The 19,723-nt window shown below is 42.1% G+C and overlaps 1 protein-coding gene and 1 long non-coding RNA gene across 3 annotated transcripts in view; one reads left to right on the forward strand and one right to left on the reverse strand.

Annotated features, from left to right (window-relative positions):
* AKR1A1 (aldo-keto reductase family 1 member A1) overlaps positions 1-19,723 on the forward strand; it is a 22,158-nt gene continuing 2,435 nt past the window's right edge. The window contains exons 1-8 of one of the 2 annotated variants that reach the window (XM_077182466.1): positions 1-146; positions 3,326-3,421; positions 9,654-9,773; positions 11,516-11,667; positions 13,623-13,818; positions 14,421-14,620; positions 15,651-15,723; positions 16,656-16,742. In XM_077182466.1, the coding sequence (XP_077038581.1) occupies positions 3,332-3,421; positions 9,654-9,773; positions 11,516-11,667; positions 13,623-13,818; positions 14,421-14,620; positions 15,651-15,723; positions 16,656-16,742 (918 nt within the window). In that variant the 5' untranslated portion in view covers positions 1-146; positions 3,326-3,331. Of the gene's footprint in view, positions 147-726; positions 1,093-3,325; positions 3,422-9,653; positions 9,774-11,515; positions 11,668-13,622; positions 13,819-14,420; positions 14,621-15,650; positions 15,724-16,655; positions 16,743-19,723 lie in introns of those variants that run through there. The other variant, XM_054638752.2, reaches the window with a different exon arrangement.
* Positions 10,697-19,723, reverse strand: part of LOC129124041 (uncharacterized) — a 12,612-nt gene continuing 3,585 nt past the window's right edge. The window contains exon 3 of the long non-coding RNA XR_013183308.1: positions 10,697-11,098. This is a non-coding gene — a long non-coding RNA (uncharacterized LOC129124041). The remainder of the gene's footprint in view (positions 11,099-19,723) is intronic.

Genomic DNA, 19,723 nt, shown 5'->3' on the forward strand with positions numbered 1-19,723 from the left:
TCACATGCATGTCCAAGAGATTAATTGACCTTTGTGCCTTTAAGCCTCCTGAGCAGTTCAAGTCAGAACAGCAAAGACAGAATCTGCAGCAGATTTATCTCTCTGGAAATAAGTAACAGGCTCTTCAAAGCTCCACTCCACCACAGGTATCAATTGCCTTATTTCTGATCTAATCTTACTTTAAGTTCTGAATCTTTATACATTGCTTGTAAAGATGGAATCCAGGAGTAGAAGTCAAAAGTGATTCTCAGTTTTTAGTTGTGTTTAAGATTGGGTGCACAGCTGATTCTCCATTACAGGCCAAAGTCTGTTTCAGCAGAAGGCTTTGACTTCGCAGTAGCAGAGCTGTCCGTGCCCAGCAGTGAAAGCACTCAGCTGAACCGACCTGCTTTAATCTCACTGCGGTCCCGGTCCCGAGCAAACAAGGAAATGAATTCCTGCCCATCTGCAAGGAGAAGAGCCCCAGCCTTCTCGGAAAGTGCGACTTCTCTATACAGCTTAGAGCACAAAAGCTGAAGCAAAACGAGCGCAATCAGCCTTTCACTTTTCCTGGATTCCTGTTATATAGGTCTGCAAATAAAACTGGGTGTAGTCGGTATTCCTACAAGTAGAAAAGGCTTCAAGAGGCCACGACAAACAGCAGTCGGGGAGATGCAAACCCTTCTTGTCGAATTTATGGGCCGGAGCCGTCTTTTGTCGCTTCCCCCGTGTGGTGCCCATCGCATTTATCGCTTCACCGCTCGGCGGGAGTGGCGAGGCTGGGGCTGCCTGAGCTTCCCTACGGGAACCGGGCCGGGAGGGCACAGGAGATCAGCGGGGCAAACCCGATGACAAACAGGATGGGTCGGTGCCGGGGGCCCGATGAGTTACGGGGAGCGGGTCGGTGCCGGAGAGCCCCGCCGGGGGCAGAGCCGTGAGGGCAGCTCAGCCGCACTAAACCCCCACGGATGGACTTTCACATTTGAACCCTCCAGCGGCACCCGCGCTGCCCCAGCCCGCGGCCCGCTGCGCATTCCCGGCGGAAGCGGAAGGGCCGGGCAGCAGCCGGAGCAGCGGCCTCAGTAACGGCGGTAGCAGCGGTCGGTAGCGGCGGTGAGTGCGGGAACGCTGCGGGGGCTGCGGGGCCGCCTTATCAGCCCTCCCCCGCGCCGGGCGGGCGCGCCCTGCGCCGCCCCGATAAGGGGCAGGGGGCGCGCCTGGCCCCTCTGCGCAGTCAGAATGCAGAGGGGTTATCCCCGAGCTATGCGGCAGAAGCTGCTCAGCTATAGTGATCTAAGCATTGCTAATATGTACCTATTTGCATATCCATACATATTAATGGCATGTATAGCTATGGTTGCTTTACTGCTAAAGACTCGTTGCTTTAGGTTAAAAATGAGCTGTAGCTGCGGCTTGATGAACCGGGGTAGTTTGCATTACTGTAGTTATTGATGCATCCTCTCAGCCTTACACTGTCCTTGGGTTACTCTGAGCTTTAATCCCTTTATGTGAATGTGACAGTAGATTGGTGATGCTATGCTATAACCATATCTTACTTGTCCAAAATTAGTTTGCTTTTATGTTTGTGTTTGTCTGTGCCCTTCTAAGAAGAGGTTTTCAGCTTTTTAATGAACTGAATAATTATGGCTAGCATCATAAGTGTGGTTCTCCTAAATTCCCTATTTTAGGGAAGAATCTGAGTGGAAAGTATTAATTAACATATTTTTTTCCAGTGTCTGCTATTCTGATGTGTTCCATTCTTCCAGAGGCTATAGTTCAAATCTCTCTGTGGTGTTAATGTCCAATCCTACATGAAGCAAGATGGTTCTTAAAAAATGTGCTGATGCTAGTTATCGATTAAACGTGTACCTTGTCTTCTGGGCTGAACTCTTACCTTTAAGATGATTGCATAACATGGTTGTGTAAAGCATACAGTTGGTATCTTATTTGTATTATAGACCAAAGTGAATGAAAAAGCCTTGCATTTTTAGTTGTGTTGCTTGATGCAAGATGTCTTTATTTAGGCAACTAAATTCAGGTGAACAGCACCCACTTGCATGTAGCTGGCTACAAAATGGCTGTGCAAGTTCAGAGTAGAGGAGAATACTGTTGGCACCATCACCCTGTCTTCTCTGATCTCCTACCCCAATAAAACAGATGTAAACCTGCAGTTTGGTTCACCAGTGATTGTCTTCAGCACCAATAGCTGGATTTAGTTCAGCACAAATCCAGGGCTATTAGTTCAGTGTCATGATTGCCTTGCACCAGGAGGTGCTGGTCCTTACAATCCTGACAAGAAAGGCACTCAGACTCTAAGGTATCATCTCAAATGATGCTTTTAGAGCTAACCCTTTAAAGAAAGAGGAGAGTGTTGATGATTGTGCACCCCTTCAGGTGCTGGGAGCCCCAGCTTGTGCAGCATTGGGCAGATCTCACACAGCCCAGTGTGCAGACCCTGTCCATAGCAGGGGTTACCCTGTTTTGGTCATTTGAGCTGCTGGGGATTCTTTTACAAGAAAACACCTTTATTCATCACTTCTGCTGTCAGACAGAAAGGATGCTTGCTGGAGAACTTCCTGCATTTTTAGATAAAGGCATGATACATAGGTAGTAGCATAGTTGCAGGTACAAAGTGTCAGTGACCTGCAGACTGCTGTTACAGGTTGCTGCTGAGCTTATCCTGCAGCTTGTGCATCCCACAGCACCAGGCTGGGTGTGGAGTGCAGCACAAGATGAGCCTGGATCTACTCAGGTTAACTGTCACAGGGATCCCCAGCCCCTTGGTGTACAATGGCCTTCAGGTCAGGATCACTCCAACAGCTCCTGAATGTCTGAAAAACAAGTGTGCTATCTGGCATCTGCTATTAAATCTACAAAAGTGTGACTTGAGAAGCTAAGCAAGAAATTGGAAGCATAAACTCTGTGTGAACACATCCATCAGCTGAGACCTAATTATGTGAGGAAAATGACAATACTGAGAAAGCAGACCTATTTTGGGATAGTGTGCTATGTGGATGCTGAACTCTGAGAACATCCATTCCTCCTACATAGTCAGATGTAACTAGCATTGCATTCTTCCACTCTTGGTTATTTTTGTTGCTTTTTGGTGTTTTTTGGATGCAGCAGAGCTTGGGAAGTAACTGAAATCAGCTGGCCAGCTTTGGAGCTCATCCTGACTGCAGTTTCTTTTTAACTGTTTCAGCAGAAACATAGATTGTGAGCATGCTGAGACATGCTGTAAGCCCTTCCTTTGCTAATGAAAAAACTTTGCCACTGTGAGCAGAAAAGGTAAATTGTTGCAACTTAAAGAATTGCTGCAAAACTCTTTGTTCTTTTTACTCTTTAGGCAAAAATGCCTGCAACATGCGACTTCGTTACACTCCACACTGGGCAGAAGATGCCTCTCGTGGGACTGGGAACTTGGAAAAGTGACCGTGGCCAAGTAAGCAGGGAACAATGTGATACTGTGCTCTCAACTAGTATGTGTGCTTGTGCACTTTTTCTGAAGGTCCCAGATCTGAGGCCTGTATCCTTTGCTTGAGCTGTTCTAGTCTTGAGTCCACTGGAGTTGAATGTATATATGTGCCTGACTAAAGCCTAAGGGACAAAGACAGCAGATCTTTCCAGAAAGGAAGATCCCTTTGGACTTGTTAGCCCTGGCCTTGGGCAGTGGAGCTCTGGGACATGAACCCAGAAGAAGACCAGTGAATGGTGTTTCTATAACGTGGTGCTGGACTCTTCCACTGGCAAGTCCTCAGGCTGCTGGTCTGACCAGACACCCCTCTGGCTTAGGCTGATGACTCAGCAGAAAGCATTATTTTGGGAGGCAAAAACTCAAGTTGTTCTTGTATTAAGTCCTGTTCCAGCAGCCAGCCAATGGTTAGCAGGAAAACAAAGAATTTGCTTGGGTCAGCCTGCTTTCAGAATAAGAAGACTCATGTATCATTAGACATTCACTCTGCTTCTGAATGCATTGAATTGGCAACAATTGGAAACAATTCTGTGTGTTACTACAAACAGCCTCTGGGAATGTTTATGTGTTCCATGGTGTGCCTGCTATTGTAATGCTTCTCCCCTTTGTCTGTCTTTTTGTATCTCTTTCATTTAGCTAAAAGATACATTTTTTGGGGAAGAAATTGTATGTACTTCCTGTGAAAGGTAATGTCCACTGCTTGGTGGAATTCCTAGCTGGTATTCAAAGAATTGTGGAATCACAGAATGGTTTGGGTTGGAAGAGACCTTAAAGACCATCTAGTTCTAATTCTCTGCTGTCGGCAGGGAGACCCTTCTGCTAGACCAGGTTGCTCAGAGGTCAATCCACCCCAGCCTCGAACATTTCCAGGGATGGGGCATCCACAGCTTCTCTGGGTTATGCACACCACTTTATGTTTGTGCAGTAAATGGATGTCTCACTGCTACTCCTGTGTGTGAGCCTTAAGGTGTTTTTTGGAGTATGTTGGATGACATTGTGCTCACGACTGAGAGGGAAAGTTAAAACTCTTCTCAAGACGTGCAATTCTCTTGTGCCAGCTAGAAGAAAAGGTGGGAAACAAGCTATGAAAATTAAATCTATTCAGAGCCATTTTACTATGGGTTTTCCTGTCCAAACAACTGTCAGGACAGTGGATCTGTTGGGAATAGTTGTACTAATGTGGAAGCTGAGTTGGTGTGAGAGCTCAGTCAACCTCTTAAATGAGGAAAATGGTGAATGTGCAGCTTTGCCATTTAAAACATCAAATGACAGCTGAATTAAGTTTGTTAACATGCACAAACTTAATGGATTCATTTCTGTGCACTCAAAACAGTTAAATATGCTTTGTCTAAAGCAAATGTCTGAAACTAAACAAACAAAATATGAATGTGTTGTTTATTCTGTGAACTAATTGTTCTGAAAAACATGTGGCTTTAGAAAGGAACCAGGACAGATCCTGTTTGTGCATAATTTAAACCTAATTCAGTTGGATTTTGCCATAATCAGCAGTGCTACTGGCAGCTGAACCCCACACAGGATCCAGCCATCTTCTCTGTGTTTCCTTGGAAGTCACTGGGAGTCAGTTCTTTGGAATATCTGCTGTCTTCAAAGACTTCCTTGTAGAATGTATTGAAGACAAAATCTAGGAAGTGCAGTGGAAAGGGCCAGAGTTACAGAAGTTGCTGCTATTCCTATGGAATAAATGAATTTCTGCTTACCAGTTTTGAAAATTCAGGGGCATAGCAGCAATTTGGCAGTGTCCAGATGATTTACCCTTAAAAAGCCATGATGTAGCTCAGGGATAATAACTGCTATTATGAATTAAAGACTAGGGGCCAAAAACCCAAAGAAGCAGAAGAATTAGCATTGATTAAATTTGGTTTAGCTGTTTCCCAAGTAGAGGCTATTTATCAACAGCTCTTTTGTTCAAGTGCTGCATTAGAAGTAAGTGTGGAAATGGATGGCTTTTAAATTATTTCGGGTAAATATTTTGCAGATTGTAATTCTTTCCCTTGCCAAGCTTGAGTAATTTCTTTATTACTGCTGTTACTGTTCCTGACTGTAAACAAGCCTTGACCTTGTAGACAGATCTTAGCAGTCCAGTACAAAGGTGTCATTGCAGTCCCAGTTTCCTAGATATTAATAGGGGGAAAATAATTGAATCTAATTCCATGTTGAAAGGATTTTATAGGATTGACACCATATAAAATAATAGGATGTTTTGTGTTTTACATGATCAAGTGCTAGAAGAGAAATTTGTTTTGCATGTTTCCATAGGGATATGATGGAGAGCTGTTAAATGGAAGGGAGCACAGTACAGAAATTTATGAACTGGCAGCATGAATCAGTTCAAAGAGAAATCCATTCAGACAGGAGTATCAAGAATATCAGTACTCTGCTTTTTGATATTGCAGCTGGATTAGCTGTAATCCTTTAATGCTTTGTTCTCTTCTCTCAAGTGAGCCATGCTTTCAACCTGGAGGATTGATCCCCACCTGATGAGCAGCCTAACCTGAGTGGCAGAGGCTGGTTCTGTGGGACAGGGAGACACAGGGCTTGTATTTCTGTGTGAAACCTTGGAAAAACCGAGGAGAAGCGCACCTCAGAAAACCAGTCAGACAGGGTGTCTTGTGACAGGATTGCAGCTTCAGGGGAGAATGTTTAGTTCTTGAAATTTGTTAGTACAGAGAATCCTGGTTACGGGCACAAAAAAATTCACTGCTGTTGAGGAGGGGACTTATAGTCAACATTTGAAGGATAAGAGGCAAACCTCTTTATTTTAGGGAACACCACCTTTTAAATTGGCATTATTTATCTCATGGTGTGAGTTCCTTTTCAGCCAATTTTGATGCAATTTTTAGAAACTCTGATACAGCAGCGCTTGGGTTCTGGTCATAGTGCATCTGAACATCACGTGCACTGATTGTGATTGGTTTTTTCCCACTTCCTCTCAGCAAAATAACTGCTAAAATGTGTCAACTTTGCAGGAAGCAGGGGTGGCTGGTGAGAGCCTTTTCTTTCCCAGTAGTATTGAACTGTTAAGAGTGGAAATCTCTTCATATTGGCTTGGGACTGTGCACAAGAGGCTCCTGATTCACTTGAACTGTGTGTTGCCTGGAAGTATAAAGATGGCTTGTTAGTTTTTTAACCTTGGGAGAGGCAAATTGAAGAATTGGAAATCTAGTAATGAATATTATAATTAATGGGGCTTAGAGATTGTATCTGAATCTGCCACTGATATTGTGTTCATCCATCTTCAAAAGAAGGTGGGTGACAAGACCAAGTCCCTTACTGGAGTGTTTAGATGGGACTGTAGTTCCTTGGACTTTGCTATAAAGTGAAGGAGGATGAGGCTCCAACTGCAATACCTGTGTCTGTTTTGGGGCAAACCATTTGAAGAAAGGCATGAAACAGCTGATGAGACAGCAGCAACAGAGATGCAAGGTTTGGGAAAGGTGAGTTGTGATGAAAGGGGGAAGCACCTGCAGTTATGTGGTCAAGAGAGGTGTGAGAGGAGCTGTGCACTTTGCAAATGTGGGAAAAGCCCTCACAAAGGGCAAGCTGTGAATTTCATCTCTGGGAGGAATGGGATGTGGTATCAGGGCCATCTTTGTAAGTTGTCTAAAAGACTTTGAGCAGAAAGATTTCAAAGCATTGGAATAGACTGCCTGTCACAAGAAGGGCTATGACAAATGTGTGTGGGAGTGGTCTGGATTTACTCTGCCCAGCTGAGGGCCTTGAGGGTAGACTGGAAGATGCCTAAAGATCCATTCAGATGTACTTTTAGTAAAACCTAACTTTAGTTCTGTGGGGATGGGTTGGTGAGTCACTTGAGTCACTTGTGAGACTCAACTTGCCTAATACAAAGTAAATTCACTAATTGTTCCTTTCATAGCAGTATTGACAGGCTAAACTAAAGAATATATGGAAAGTTTGAAGTACAAATTTGGCTATTTGTACTTCACAACAATACCCACAGGCATATCTTCAACTGCCTCTGTTGTGTTTTTGTTCTCTACCCCCTACCATGAAATGCATATACCTCTCTAAAGCTAATCTCAAAAATACAGAACTTCTTGTTAAAAAAAGTACTTTTTTAAAAACGTACATCTATGTGTTATTATTTTTCCCCTCCAAAAATAGCCTTTTTTTTTGCATGTTTGCTCTCAATTGTTTGCCTTTTGTGTGGAACAGGAGCTCTCAGTTCACACTGAAATGTCTTAGTAGGCTGGGAATAGCTTACCCAAATACAGATTATTTTTGTCAGCTCCCATAATTTAAAACCTTATTTAAATTATCAGTCCCAGTTCTTCAGTGCTAGAAATTTCTCAAAACATGCTGATAAAAAAATACAGCCTCTTGTTGATCTCTTTGCAAAGACATGTTTGGAGTGCTTTATCACTGTTTTTCTGTGAGTGTGCCTACTTTCATTTATGGTAAACTTTGTGCCTGTTTGATTAAAAAAGAGTATTAATCTGATACAGGAAATAGGGGGTTCCAGACACAGAACATTTTTTTCTGTCCCTCTCCACAAATCTCATCTTTTTGGAGGATAGATATTGAGTCTTAAAAGCCCTTACTATGTCTCAAGTGATTTCAGGATTACCCTGCCCTTGATTTTGTAGTGACCTGAGAAATGTCTTTGTCAGGTGAAACAAGGACTGTAAGTACCATCCTGCTAGAGAAAGGAGGAGTTCACTGCTGTAATAGAAGTGCTTTGTCATCCTGGCTAAGGGAAACTGAGCTACACTCCAGTTTTCCTCTCAAAATGCCAAAGAATGTAGTCAGAATATCCTGTGTCTGCTTTTACTGCACTTCTTGACAAGAAAAACAAATCAAATCCACCAGCAGGAGAGAGCTCTCACATTTGGTTCTCCATTGCCTTTTTGTAGCATCTGAAAGTAGGACTATAAACACCTTTGCTTGGTATTCCTAATTTTGTCAGCTTTAAATTGGAAAATGCTGGTACTTTAAGTTTTGAATCAAAGTAGCCCTCTAGCTTTTGTCAATATATTTTTTAATCTCATGCCAAGAGAGGTGTGATCTCACTTAACATTTATGGCCCTATTGCATCAAGCCTTATACACAGGGTAATTTAGTCTCCCACAGTCTTGAGAGACAAGTTAGTGAGGTGCAATGTACAGAAATCCCTGTACAGATGGGGTTTATTATACTTTCTGTAGTATTTCAGAAGGACAGATGTTAGAGAGAATGTGTGCTAACTGTCCACTGGAAGTTAAATGAAATAGATTTTATTAAATGGTCATCAGCCTAATGGGAGATGATGATTACACTGGCAACTGTAGTAATTCTTCATTCTTGCAATCATTTATAGAAAGTCCTTTTTTCAAAAACTCCTTAGGAGTCCTCACAAATATGCCATTCTGTGTTTCCTTCTGGTTTCTAGACTTGCTTCATATCTGAGGCCCCCATGAGAAGATATTTGTGAAGCTTGTGCTTCATTAGGGCTTTCAAAATCAGATTTGAAGTAACGTGCCTTGGTTTCCAAAAACCATTCTGGCTTTTGTGTGACAATATGGAGCAAGAGTTGTGTTGCTGTTGGCAACACCTTCATTGTCAGCAATGTTGAAAGCAGAATGTAAAGTTGTGAGCATCATCAGGAGTATCCCAGCAGCATGACTTTTGCTGTTGTGCAATTATGAGACAATAAAGAAAATATTCCATAAAAGAGCATTGTCTTGGTGATTAAGTGTGAGTGGCTGAACCAAACTCAAACTGTGGTGATTTTGGAGTTAGAAGCCAGACTCTTTCTTTACTGGGCAAGAGGATGTATAATCCAAATTTGATGTTGATTTGTCACTTTGGTCAGAAAAGTTGTCTTCCTAAGCCATGACTTATTTGAAAAGTGCTTCTTATAGCTCATTTTATATTTAAGAAAAGTGTAACAACTGTAGTGAAGAGTAGGGATTTGTTCTACCTGGTACATTACATTCTTGCATGCTGGCCCTGGGTGCACAATCCATTTTCTTGTTCCTCTTGGAGTGCCTGCCAGCAGTTTGCTCTTCCTCCCTAAGGACCACGCCACAGAAACTCCAGATCCTCCTGTTTGAATCTCATGACCTTAAACAGATCTGTGTTTTTCGGGGGATGTTCCTCACCAAGTCTCTTAGCATTCTTTAACTTTTCCCCAGTGCCACATCCCATTTCAGTGGCTGCATGGGCAGTGTGTTTGTGCTTGCAGGTGAAGGAGGCAGTGAAGCACGCCCTCAGCGTGGGCTATCGCCACATCGACTGCGCAGCCGCCTACAGCAACGAAGCCGAGATCGGGGAGGCCTTCCAGGAGTGTGTGGGGCCCAGCAAGGTGAGAGCACAGGAGCTGCCCTGCTCACTGTGTGCTGTGCCAAAGCTTACAGCTGTCCCTGGGAGGGTCACAGTTGGGGCTTGGCCTGCTGGTCTCCCCCAGCTGTTTGCTGTTTATCAGGAGAAGGCATGAGAGAGGGCTTTCTCTCCTCTTAGAACCCTCCTGGCTGTCATGGGGACGGAAGATTGTCAGGGATATTTGGATGGAAGCTACAGAAAATGCTTTTGGTGGTGGTGGTGCTTTCTTTCCTCTTCCTGCTCCTTTTCCCCTAACAAAGTATCCCAATTTGCATTCTTTGGGGTTCCCAGAATCATAAGTTATAATGTATAATATTTGTCATGATTTGTATGAAAAGTTACCCTGACTTTCCAGTCTAGCATGCAATGGGGGATAGCCACAGCAAATTTAGTGGTTTTTTTGGTTATTGATAAAATATCAACTGTAGGTTTTTTGTTATAGATAAAATATAAGTGAGTAAATGTGGTGAATTTTAATTTTTTAAGACAGTGATTGCACATGAAAGGCTCATAAATGTGACTCCAGATCTGCACCTGAGAGTTTGAGGGCTAAGTATAACGTAATGTGACAGGCATTCCTATGCATGAACCAAGGTGGAATCTTAAATTTATTCCCTGAAGGGACTGAAAGGATAACCTGTACAGCCTCACAGCTCATGGAAAGGAAGTTTTCATGTTCTTGCTTTCCTGCTGCTCCTGCCTTGGCTTTAGGGCAATCTCATGGTTATGTGCTTGAGAGAGGCTGTTTTCAGCTTGCCCCAGGGATTCCTCCCTATTAGGTGTGGTAACAATGGGAAGCATTTTGTTCAGTTCATATTAGCTAGTTAACTTAGAACTAGAATTTGAATCAAAATTCTTTTAAAAAGAATTTTTAAATATCTTCCTTCTAAACACAACATCCTTGCGTGAAACGCAGAAATAATTTAATAGTTGGAAGAGAGAAACTAAGGAATTAATAATTCTTCAAAATTCAAAAATTCTTCAAAATAGACTTGACTGAAGTTTTATCAGACATGAGACAGTGAGAAGTGTCCTTTCTGATGCAATTCTGTGCTTCTTTTTGCCCAATGTGATCTCCCTTTTGTATTTTATGCTCTCTAGATAACCAGTTCTCCATTGTTTTGTTACTGGTTCTTACCCTTCCAGCACAGGGTCCAGGGCTCTCTGTTCTTAGTGTGTTCCTTCCATAGCCTAGAAACTCCAGTGCAGAGGTTTGGGCAATCTTCTGATTATTTTCCCACGCTCTTTCCACAGGAAGCAATCTTGGTTTTTAACTTGTGATGAGTAAAGTAAGTTAGCTAGTTGAACCTGGAAAATGTGAATTGTTAAATGGAAATTTGAAAATTTACATATGAATAAGCTGAGTAATCTTTCTTTTGGCCACATCACACTTAGTAATGGCTTTAACCCTTGAATTGGAAGGTTTGGAAGAGTGAGTATGTGGAAAGAAATTTTTTTGTTTTTCAAAACTTCTAATTGCTAAAGTATTTGATATACTTTAAGACTTGCCACTGTGTGTATTTTTCTGGCTTGTCTCTATCCAGTATATTTTTGAAAGGTTTAATTTTTAGGTTCCATGTGTTACCTTTAAAAAAAAAAACACAACAAACATAACAAACCACAAAACTTCAGTTGTTCTCTTTGTTTTAAAACTAATTTGGGAATTCTTGCAATTCTCTTTCTGAACTTGCTCCAGTACATTACGGTCTCCTTCCTTTCTTGAAGGTTATTAAAAGGGAGGACCTGTTTGTAACATCAAAGCTCTGGAATACCAAGCACCACCCAGAAGATGTAGAGCCAGCACTGAGAAAAACACTTGGAGATATGAAACTGGATTACCTGGACCTGTACCTCATGCACTGGCCTCATGCCTTTGAGTAAGTTCTAGATGCAGAGGGCACAGAATGCAGAAACACCAGTTTTACATAAGTGGCTCATGTTATATCCTGAGGATGTTCTTTCTGAGCTGTGGATTTCTTCCTGTTTATGCTGCCTGCAAGGTGTTTTTTGGTGTTTAAAGTTTAAAACAGTCTAGTGTCTTCATCTAGGCACTGGAGAAGTGTAGCAGCTGTTCTTGGTTCTGACATTGGCCTACCTGGTAACCTTGAGAAAATACCAGAACTGCTTTGTGCCTTAGTTGTCCTGATCTGGAAAATGGGAATTAAGTGCTTCATAAAGATAACACTTTTTACTTGTTATTAACTGTACTGGAGTGGACAAGCACATGCAGTATCGTCGTGGTATCTGTATGAGGTGGAAGTGAATTGTCTTCTTATGACACAAATTGCAGTAATTCTATGATTTGAGGAAATAGGAGACAAGCAAGCTGTCCAGTTAAGTGGTAAATGCACTTATCCTACAATCCCATGAGAAGCACAGTTCCATACTCCATTTCCTTGTTGATGTGGAAGTAGTTGTTTCCCCAGCCAACTACAATCAAAAAAAGGCAGGAGGAATAAATCTCCTTGCCAGAGGTTTGCATGGAGTCTTCACTCAAGCCCTTTGTTTATGGGGCCTCTGTTCTGCAAATCTGAGGATGTTTTTTCTCCTCCTTGTCATATGAAGTGAATTTTACAAATGTTATACACTAATGATAAGATGCAAGATGCTCAAAGTACAAATATATTCCTCAGCATAACAGAATGAGGAAGTGTTTTTAACTAGAACTGGTCTGGAGGAAGAGCTTGTAAAAATTCCTTCTGTTGTGCAACAGGTTTGCTTTTCTTTTGCTTGAAAAAAACTGCCCCATCAAACATTGCTTTGATAATGACACGTAACACAAATTATGTACATTTAGATAGTACTAATATTTAAATTTAGATTATATTGTGGCACTATTGACATAATTGACAATCTAATAAAGTAGTTTCATTTCTTTTCTCATTGGAAACACTATATTCTGCAGTTTTCCATTATTCCTATGTAACTGTTTTAATGTGTGCTTATTATAATGTCAGTTGCATTGGGAGGCTAAGCTAAGGAATGTTATTTACAGATAAATTAAAACAGATTTCCAGATGAAAATCACAGTGCCTTTAGGTCTTGAAAATTATTCTCACTTAATACAGTACTCTTGACATATGAAGCTGCTCTTCTGACTTGGGAGCTTTCAGAGTTATTGCTGGTTCTAGATTTACCAGTGACATGAAGAACCATCTCCCCTTGTCTCCAAGTACTGCTGTTTCTCACACCATTCACTGCTGAGCTAGAGCACTGTAAGAGTCTCATTGCTGAGCTACCAGAGTCCTGTGGTGATTATTGTGATATATATATATATTTTTTTTTTTTTTTAATGTGTTGACTAATTGGAAGGAAACACACCCAACCTATAAACAACATGTACATGTTAAGACTTCTGGGAGAGTCTGTGCTTGTATTGAGTAGTGACACAGCTACAGAGTCCAGAGGGAGTGGGAAGGCCAGTATCCTTTGAAAACAGTTTCTCCTAGATAGCTCTTAAACCCAGATCCATTTGGTAGCAACTTCAAGCCGCCCTCAGAGTTGCTGCTCCCTAAATCAGCTGTTTTATGGGGATCAAAGTGTGCAAAGAGCTGCTGCTGTGTGTACAGTGGTTTATCAGTTCTCTGTAGTCACTGCTGTATAGGTGAGTACTTCAAAGTGCTGCGTAACAACTTTATGTAGGAAAGGCTGTCTTGTGTAATAACTGCTTATTAAGCAGTGGTTAAGTCATGTAATGGAATTGAACAGATTCATTCAGTTTGTACTCTGTCCTTCAGACTATGTAGAAACTTTTAAGACTACTGTGAGGAAGGTTTCTTTGAGTGAAGAACTAAAATAATTTGGTGCATGTACTTCACCTTTGATGCTGTAGACGAGGGGACAATCTCTTCCCAAAGAATCCCGATAACACGATGCGTTACGACTACATTGATTATAAGGAGACCTGGAAGGCTATGGAGAAACTGGTGGAGAAAGGTCTTGTGAAAGCCATTGGGCTGTCAAACTTCAACAGTCGGCAGATTGATGATGTGCTAAGTGTGGCTACTGTGAAGCCAGCTGTGCTCCAGGTAAGGTGGATAAAGGAGACAAATACCTTTCCTGTCTGTCCATAAGAGGGAAGAATTTGCAAACCAATGTCGTGTGTTTAGCACAAGAGATGCAGCTTCTTATTTGCAGGGAAGAATATAGCCAGCTCTGCAGGAGCAGACACACAGAGGCTGTCTTTCCAGGCAGATTGGAAAGGAAGTCTACACCCATGTTCTCTGGGCATTTATACCTGCTTAGATGAACAGGTCTTTGGAAGACTTAATCTTCCATGTGAGGAACAATTTAGTCTGTAAAAAGGAAAGATTGTGAGGGAGTAATTTGAATCCCTACTGCATAGAAATTCCTTGCTTGTTGGATGATCTCTTTGGTACCAAGGCAAAGTCCAGCACCAAGCTTAGGTAATCTGTTCTTTGTTTCCTATAAGCTTAGCCTACCAGACACTTCTTTCTCCTGGTAGTGACTTGAGTTGCTAAGGTTAACTTAAACCTTATCCTCATAAGGTTTTCTGGAATCTGGAATAAACTCCTGTGATATGTTTGGTTCTTTTGTGCTTGACTTCCTGTTTGCTTCATTTTATGTTGGTATCTGTTCTGTAGCCACTCATTGTGGGTCATTTTAACAGGTGGAATGCCATCCTTACCTAGCTCAGAACGAGCTGATTGCTCACTGCCAGAAGCGAGGACTGGTGGTCACTGCCTACAGTCCCCTTGGCTCTCCGGATCGCATGTGGAAACACCCGGATGAGCCTGTGCTGCTGGAGGAACCTGGGGTCAAAAAAATTGCTGAAAAATACAGCAAATCGCCTGCACAGATCGTCCTCAGGTACAGAATAATTGTGAGAGAGGTGGTGTTTGGGACACAGCCTTCAGTCAAGCAAAACATACAGGCTAGAAGGAATCTACTTAAAGTTTGTCAGGGAGGGGTTAAAATCATAGGGAGTGTCAAAAGCAAACCCCACTTGGTGCTTGTTTTACAAAACTGGTAGAGTTGGTCCTGCCTTAGGGCAGGTAGGCTAGATCAGAGGGGTCCATTCAGGGCCTGGATCCATGTCTGAGATAGTTCACATGGACTGTTGCCATGTCTGGGACAGTACCTTTTCTGCTGGGAAATAGCAGTAGGACAGTTAAGGTAGCAGTGTACCATATCTGAGTGCTCCCCACCGAATTTGCATCTGGCTGGTTCCCTGAAGCCTCTAGTGCTTGCTGCTGCACTCAGGTGGGCTCCCAGGAAGATGGGCTGAGGAAAAGACTTGCCTCCTTTGCACTGAAGAACTATTTGCTGTTTTGTTTTTATATAGCCAGGTACTGGATATTACAGTGACTGAGTGATAGCCAGAATGTGATCAGCACCGTGTAAACTAAAATTGGATTTCTATCCTCATTTTTCTTGACTGGCTTTTTATTCATCAGTATCACTACCACAGTCTTGGGTAGTAGCACATTACCCAGAGAGCAGAATGTGTTCAAGATTTTGTGCTCAAGCCACTAGATAGGCATTTTAGGGATCTGGGTTTTCATTTAGTTTCTGAGTGGCTGTCAGGTTAGAACTTGCTTGAAATGCCTAAGTATTTTTTTCTGACTGTTTCTTGGGCTTTTAGGTTAAAACAGTTGAAACCTGGGTGCTTGTTCCAAGGCATGAACATCTTCCCCTCTCTGATTAATTCAATTGTTACTGTCTTGCTTGAGCTTGGACCTACCAGGTCCTAATACAATGCAGGGCTATGTCACTCCTGTGGAGATTTTTATTTCACAGGAGTGGCATCTCTGCTGCCAGAGATTATTACTCAACCAAAATAAATACTTGTTGTCCCTGGACTGCACACACAGACAAAGTCTCTCACCTCCTCTTGCAGATGGCAAGTGCAGCGTAAAGTGGTTGTCATTCCCAAGAGTGTCACTCCTGCTCGCATTCAGCAGAATCTGCAGGTAAGCTGAAATGGAGGAGTTTCAGAAATGCCCTTGCCATGTGAGTAATTGCTATACTGTCCTACAACTTGCAGAGCAGCAAGCTGAGGCACTTGGTTCATACTTGTTCATCAATGTATGCACATGCTGGGGAGGGAGGGTAAAGATGCTTTTTGGAAACAAAGGATGTGTTTTAAGCAACTCAGTGTGTGTGTGCAATGTGCACATGCACAGTCTTGTTATCAGAAAGTAAAGAATGTACTTTGTAGAGGTCTAAATGAAAAATCTGTACTTAAATTTTTTTGAGATGCAAATTTATTGAAACAGGGAGTCTTCAAACTATGCTCAGTGACTCTTATTTATGAGTAATAGTTGCTCTATCCTGCAAGTGAGGACTGGTGAGTACTTCTCCAGCAAACTGCCATTCTAGTGATGCTGAAGGAGTAAGTGTGGTTCACTTCTGCTCTGAAGTAGAGACTCAGATACTATTTGAAAACCCTGACTTTAAATAATCTTGAGGGATGTTACTGATTCACCTCCTTGGATCTTTTTTCATAAAGATTGGCTGGTTACATACTTGTTTTTAAGTAAGGAGTTTTTCATGTAACTGTTATTACACCCATTAATCCGAATTCTGGCATATAGCGTGCTGCTAGAAATCTCAGCCAATTCCTATAAATTCTGCAGTTGCTTGAGGTATAGATCTACATGGAAACAGAATATTTATTGAATAGGCAGCACTTACTGTGAGAAACAGTCCCACTGCTTTCTACCTTAGTGGTGGAGCACTGTGCAGTACCAGTGTAAGCTTAGAGCTGGAAGGCATGTGAACAGCTCAGACTTTAAGCCTTTGCTTTGGTGTTTGTTATAATTGCAATTTCACATTTATTAGCAGAAAACAAACTGATGGCAACCTATGGTTATTGAGTAAAGCCTCTGGCTTTTGTTCTCAGGTGTTTGACTTCAGCCTCACAGCAGAGGAGATGAGTCACATTGGAAACCTGAATAAAAACTGGCGTTACATCGTGCCAATGATTACGGTAAATTTCTTGTGTTTCTAATAGTTTTCATTATGTGCAGATGGCCACCACTTGGGATTTTTACAGTTTTGTTTCTTTAGTGTTCCCATCAGAGCTACTGACTCATAAGAACACTGCATCTTCTTAGGGTATCTAAGATGAAAGAATTTTTCAAAAGCTGGGTACAGAAAAGGCAGCTTGTTTGAAAACTTTTGTCCTCTGTTTTGGACATGGGTGGCTCTCTCTTGAGTTCTCTTTACTGATCCCATGGGTCTTTAAGTCAGATGGGCAAGTTGCTCATCTTCAAATCTCACCAAACTCCTGCTGATTTGTTCTTCTAAGTCCAAGCATGGCATTCCTCCAGAAGTACTCCTTGTGCCAGCTGTCACTATCGACTTTGCACCATAAACCTCTAAGATCAGTGAAGACTCAGGGTGCTGCTGCTTCTCCACATCCATGGTGGAAGTTACATGAGGGAATTCATCCCGTCCCCTCTGCTGCATGTCTCCCTTTTCAGAATCTGTTGTAATGACCTTTCTCCAATGTAAGGAGTTTGGATTAGGCTGTTCTATTTTTCTTCCCAAATCCATTAGCTGCAGCATCTTTCAGCATTAGTAATTTACTGTGTCACATGAACTCTTGCCTCATGTGCTAGCAGATGCCAGTTTGTTTTTAGAGAAGCTGCTGCATTGTAAGCATTGAAGTCTCCTTGGTCTTTACTTTATTACATTAGAGGAACTAAACTTTTTCCTTTTCCCTCATTGCAAAATGCCAAGAAATGCCTTGTTATCTCCTGTCTTTAGAGTGTTTCTCATTTCTTCTTGTCCTGCTTCTGACTTTACAACAGAAAGCTGTTGCTGTTCCTGGTACATCACTGGCCAGGATATGGCAACTGTAACAAGTTGTTATAGTTGTGCTATAATGAAACTGAAGTGATTTATCCCTTCTGTGCCATACACTACACTGTACAGATACAGGAAATCTCAGCAAATTTGGGAGCTGTTAGGCACAGTCTGGCCTCTTCAGTGCTTTGCCTGTAAATTATCCTTCAGTAGTGTCTTCTGGCTGTAGGAATTCCTTGGAGAAAGCTTTTCTTCAGGATTTATCATTGTGGGTTTTTTGAATGCTTGAGAGTATATCAGTGACCAGCCCAAGTTGGAAAAGAAGCTGTGAATGTGTGGGAATGATTGTCTCATATCAAGGGTAGATACGTGTTACAGCTTTCACTGTTTGTCATGCTTACATGAGCCTCAAGGCCATCCTTTTAACTGTATGTGTGCATAAATATAAACCTTCACATCCCTGCAGCCAAAATTCTCTCTGTGTTTATGGATCAGGAATCTGTATACCAAACAAGCAGCTTAGCTGCTGATCTGTGAGAATGGGGCATTGACAAGCACACCTGCTGCTGACAACACGTTTCTTTCAAGTGTTTTGCTACTCATGCTGCAAACAAAGTTATTTTGAAACTGCAAAATACATTTAAATGTAGCCTGGCTTGAATGAGCTAGGGATAATTCATGTGTTTTTGTTACCTGGGAGACCTGATCAGATCACAGGGATTCACAAAGGAGAGATGAAATACAGTTCAAAGTGGCAGCCCATCCAGCTTGAGAAAGGGTGAATGTGATGCAGCTGGGCTTCAAAGATATTGCCATATTGTCAGATAATGAGACAGGAAGAAGCAAGATGAGTGCAGTTAAATCACAGCTCTGTAGCTCTAAGATCTCTAATGGAACCTTTTGTCTCCTGCCCATCCCTTCTGGGCTTATTGGAAAGAATTTTCATCAACTGTGAATTAAAATTCCTGTCTAACCTTTCATGCCTATCTCTGCTATGAATCTCAGTGTTTGGTTTTCAAAGTGTGATATGACAGTGACAAGAGAGCTCCTATCATAATTGAAGAGACAGTTCTTCTTGGCTTTACTTCATTGATCTATAGCCACAAGTTCTTAAAATTGTGCCACTCTCTTCCTCCTTGTGTATGTTTAAAGCCTGAGGGGAGGCTATTACGCTGCGTGTAGACAAAGTTGCTTCTTACTTTTAACTGTTCATTATCTGGATAGAATTTGGAAGTTACCTTTGGAAGCGCCAATCTGAAATCCAAACCTTTGGAAACATATAATTGGCCAAGGAATATACTTAAGTGAAACTTAAATGACTGTCAGGCCAGGAGAGGAGGAATGTAGTGAGCACATCATGATCTCTTTTTAAGAGTTAGCTACTGCTGACCTGCAGGTGTGTTCATTGCTGATTTTATCCCCCTCTCCTTCTCTCACATTCCTGGAGTAGACTGGAATCAGTGGTGTGAAACATTGCTTCTGGCAGCTGCTGTCTTGGCCTGCTGTGAACAAGAATTCTTGCCTGTTCTTTGTGGACAAATATGCAGGGGGACAGAACTGGGGGGAGAGTGAAGAATATGAATTCTAGGAATATGAGGAAGCTGTTGGTTTTCAAGAGAACTTGAGGAAACCTGAAGCTACTGTGACACTGTCCTGTTTTAAGGATTGCCTTCCGCTGAGAGCCTCATAGCAGCTCTATTTTAATCGGAGCGTTAGTCAAATGTTACACGGTAACATCCTTGTTCTGTGCTCTGCAGTGCCCCCAGGTGACTCCTTTCATTTAAACAGCTCATTGCAGGAATTCCAGTCGCTTTGAAATGCAGGTTTTATATTCAAAACTAATGGGGCACTTGCTAGTGGATACTTGATTTGGAAGTCCCTGTGATTTCCTCTGTGCCCATAACATTTCGAGTGATCACTACCATCACGTTTTATATGTATAAAATCAAGGATTTCTTTAATATAACTTTTATTGGGGCATTAGTTGTTTAACTTAAGTTTTGGCTGGATGGTGCTTGCCTGACATGTGGGGAGGTGTGTGCTGTGGGCCAGTGCTGCACCCAGACTTCCCCAAAAGTTACAGATGAGGTTTTAACTCAGCCACACAGAAGTTGGGGGTGTTGCAATGGACTTGGTGCAACAGAAATGCAAGTTGTCCAT

Source organism: Agelaius phoeniceus, chromosome 8 (genome assembly GCF_051311805.1).
Source record: "Agelaius phoeniceus isolate bAgePho1 chromosome 8, bAgePho1.hap1, whole genome shotgun sequence".
Classification (NCBI taxonomy): Eukaryota; Metazoa; Chordata; class Aves; order Passeriformes; family Icteridae; genus Agelaius; species Agelaius phoeniceus.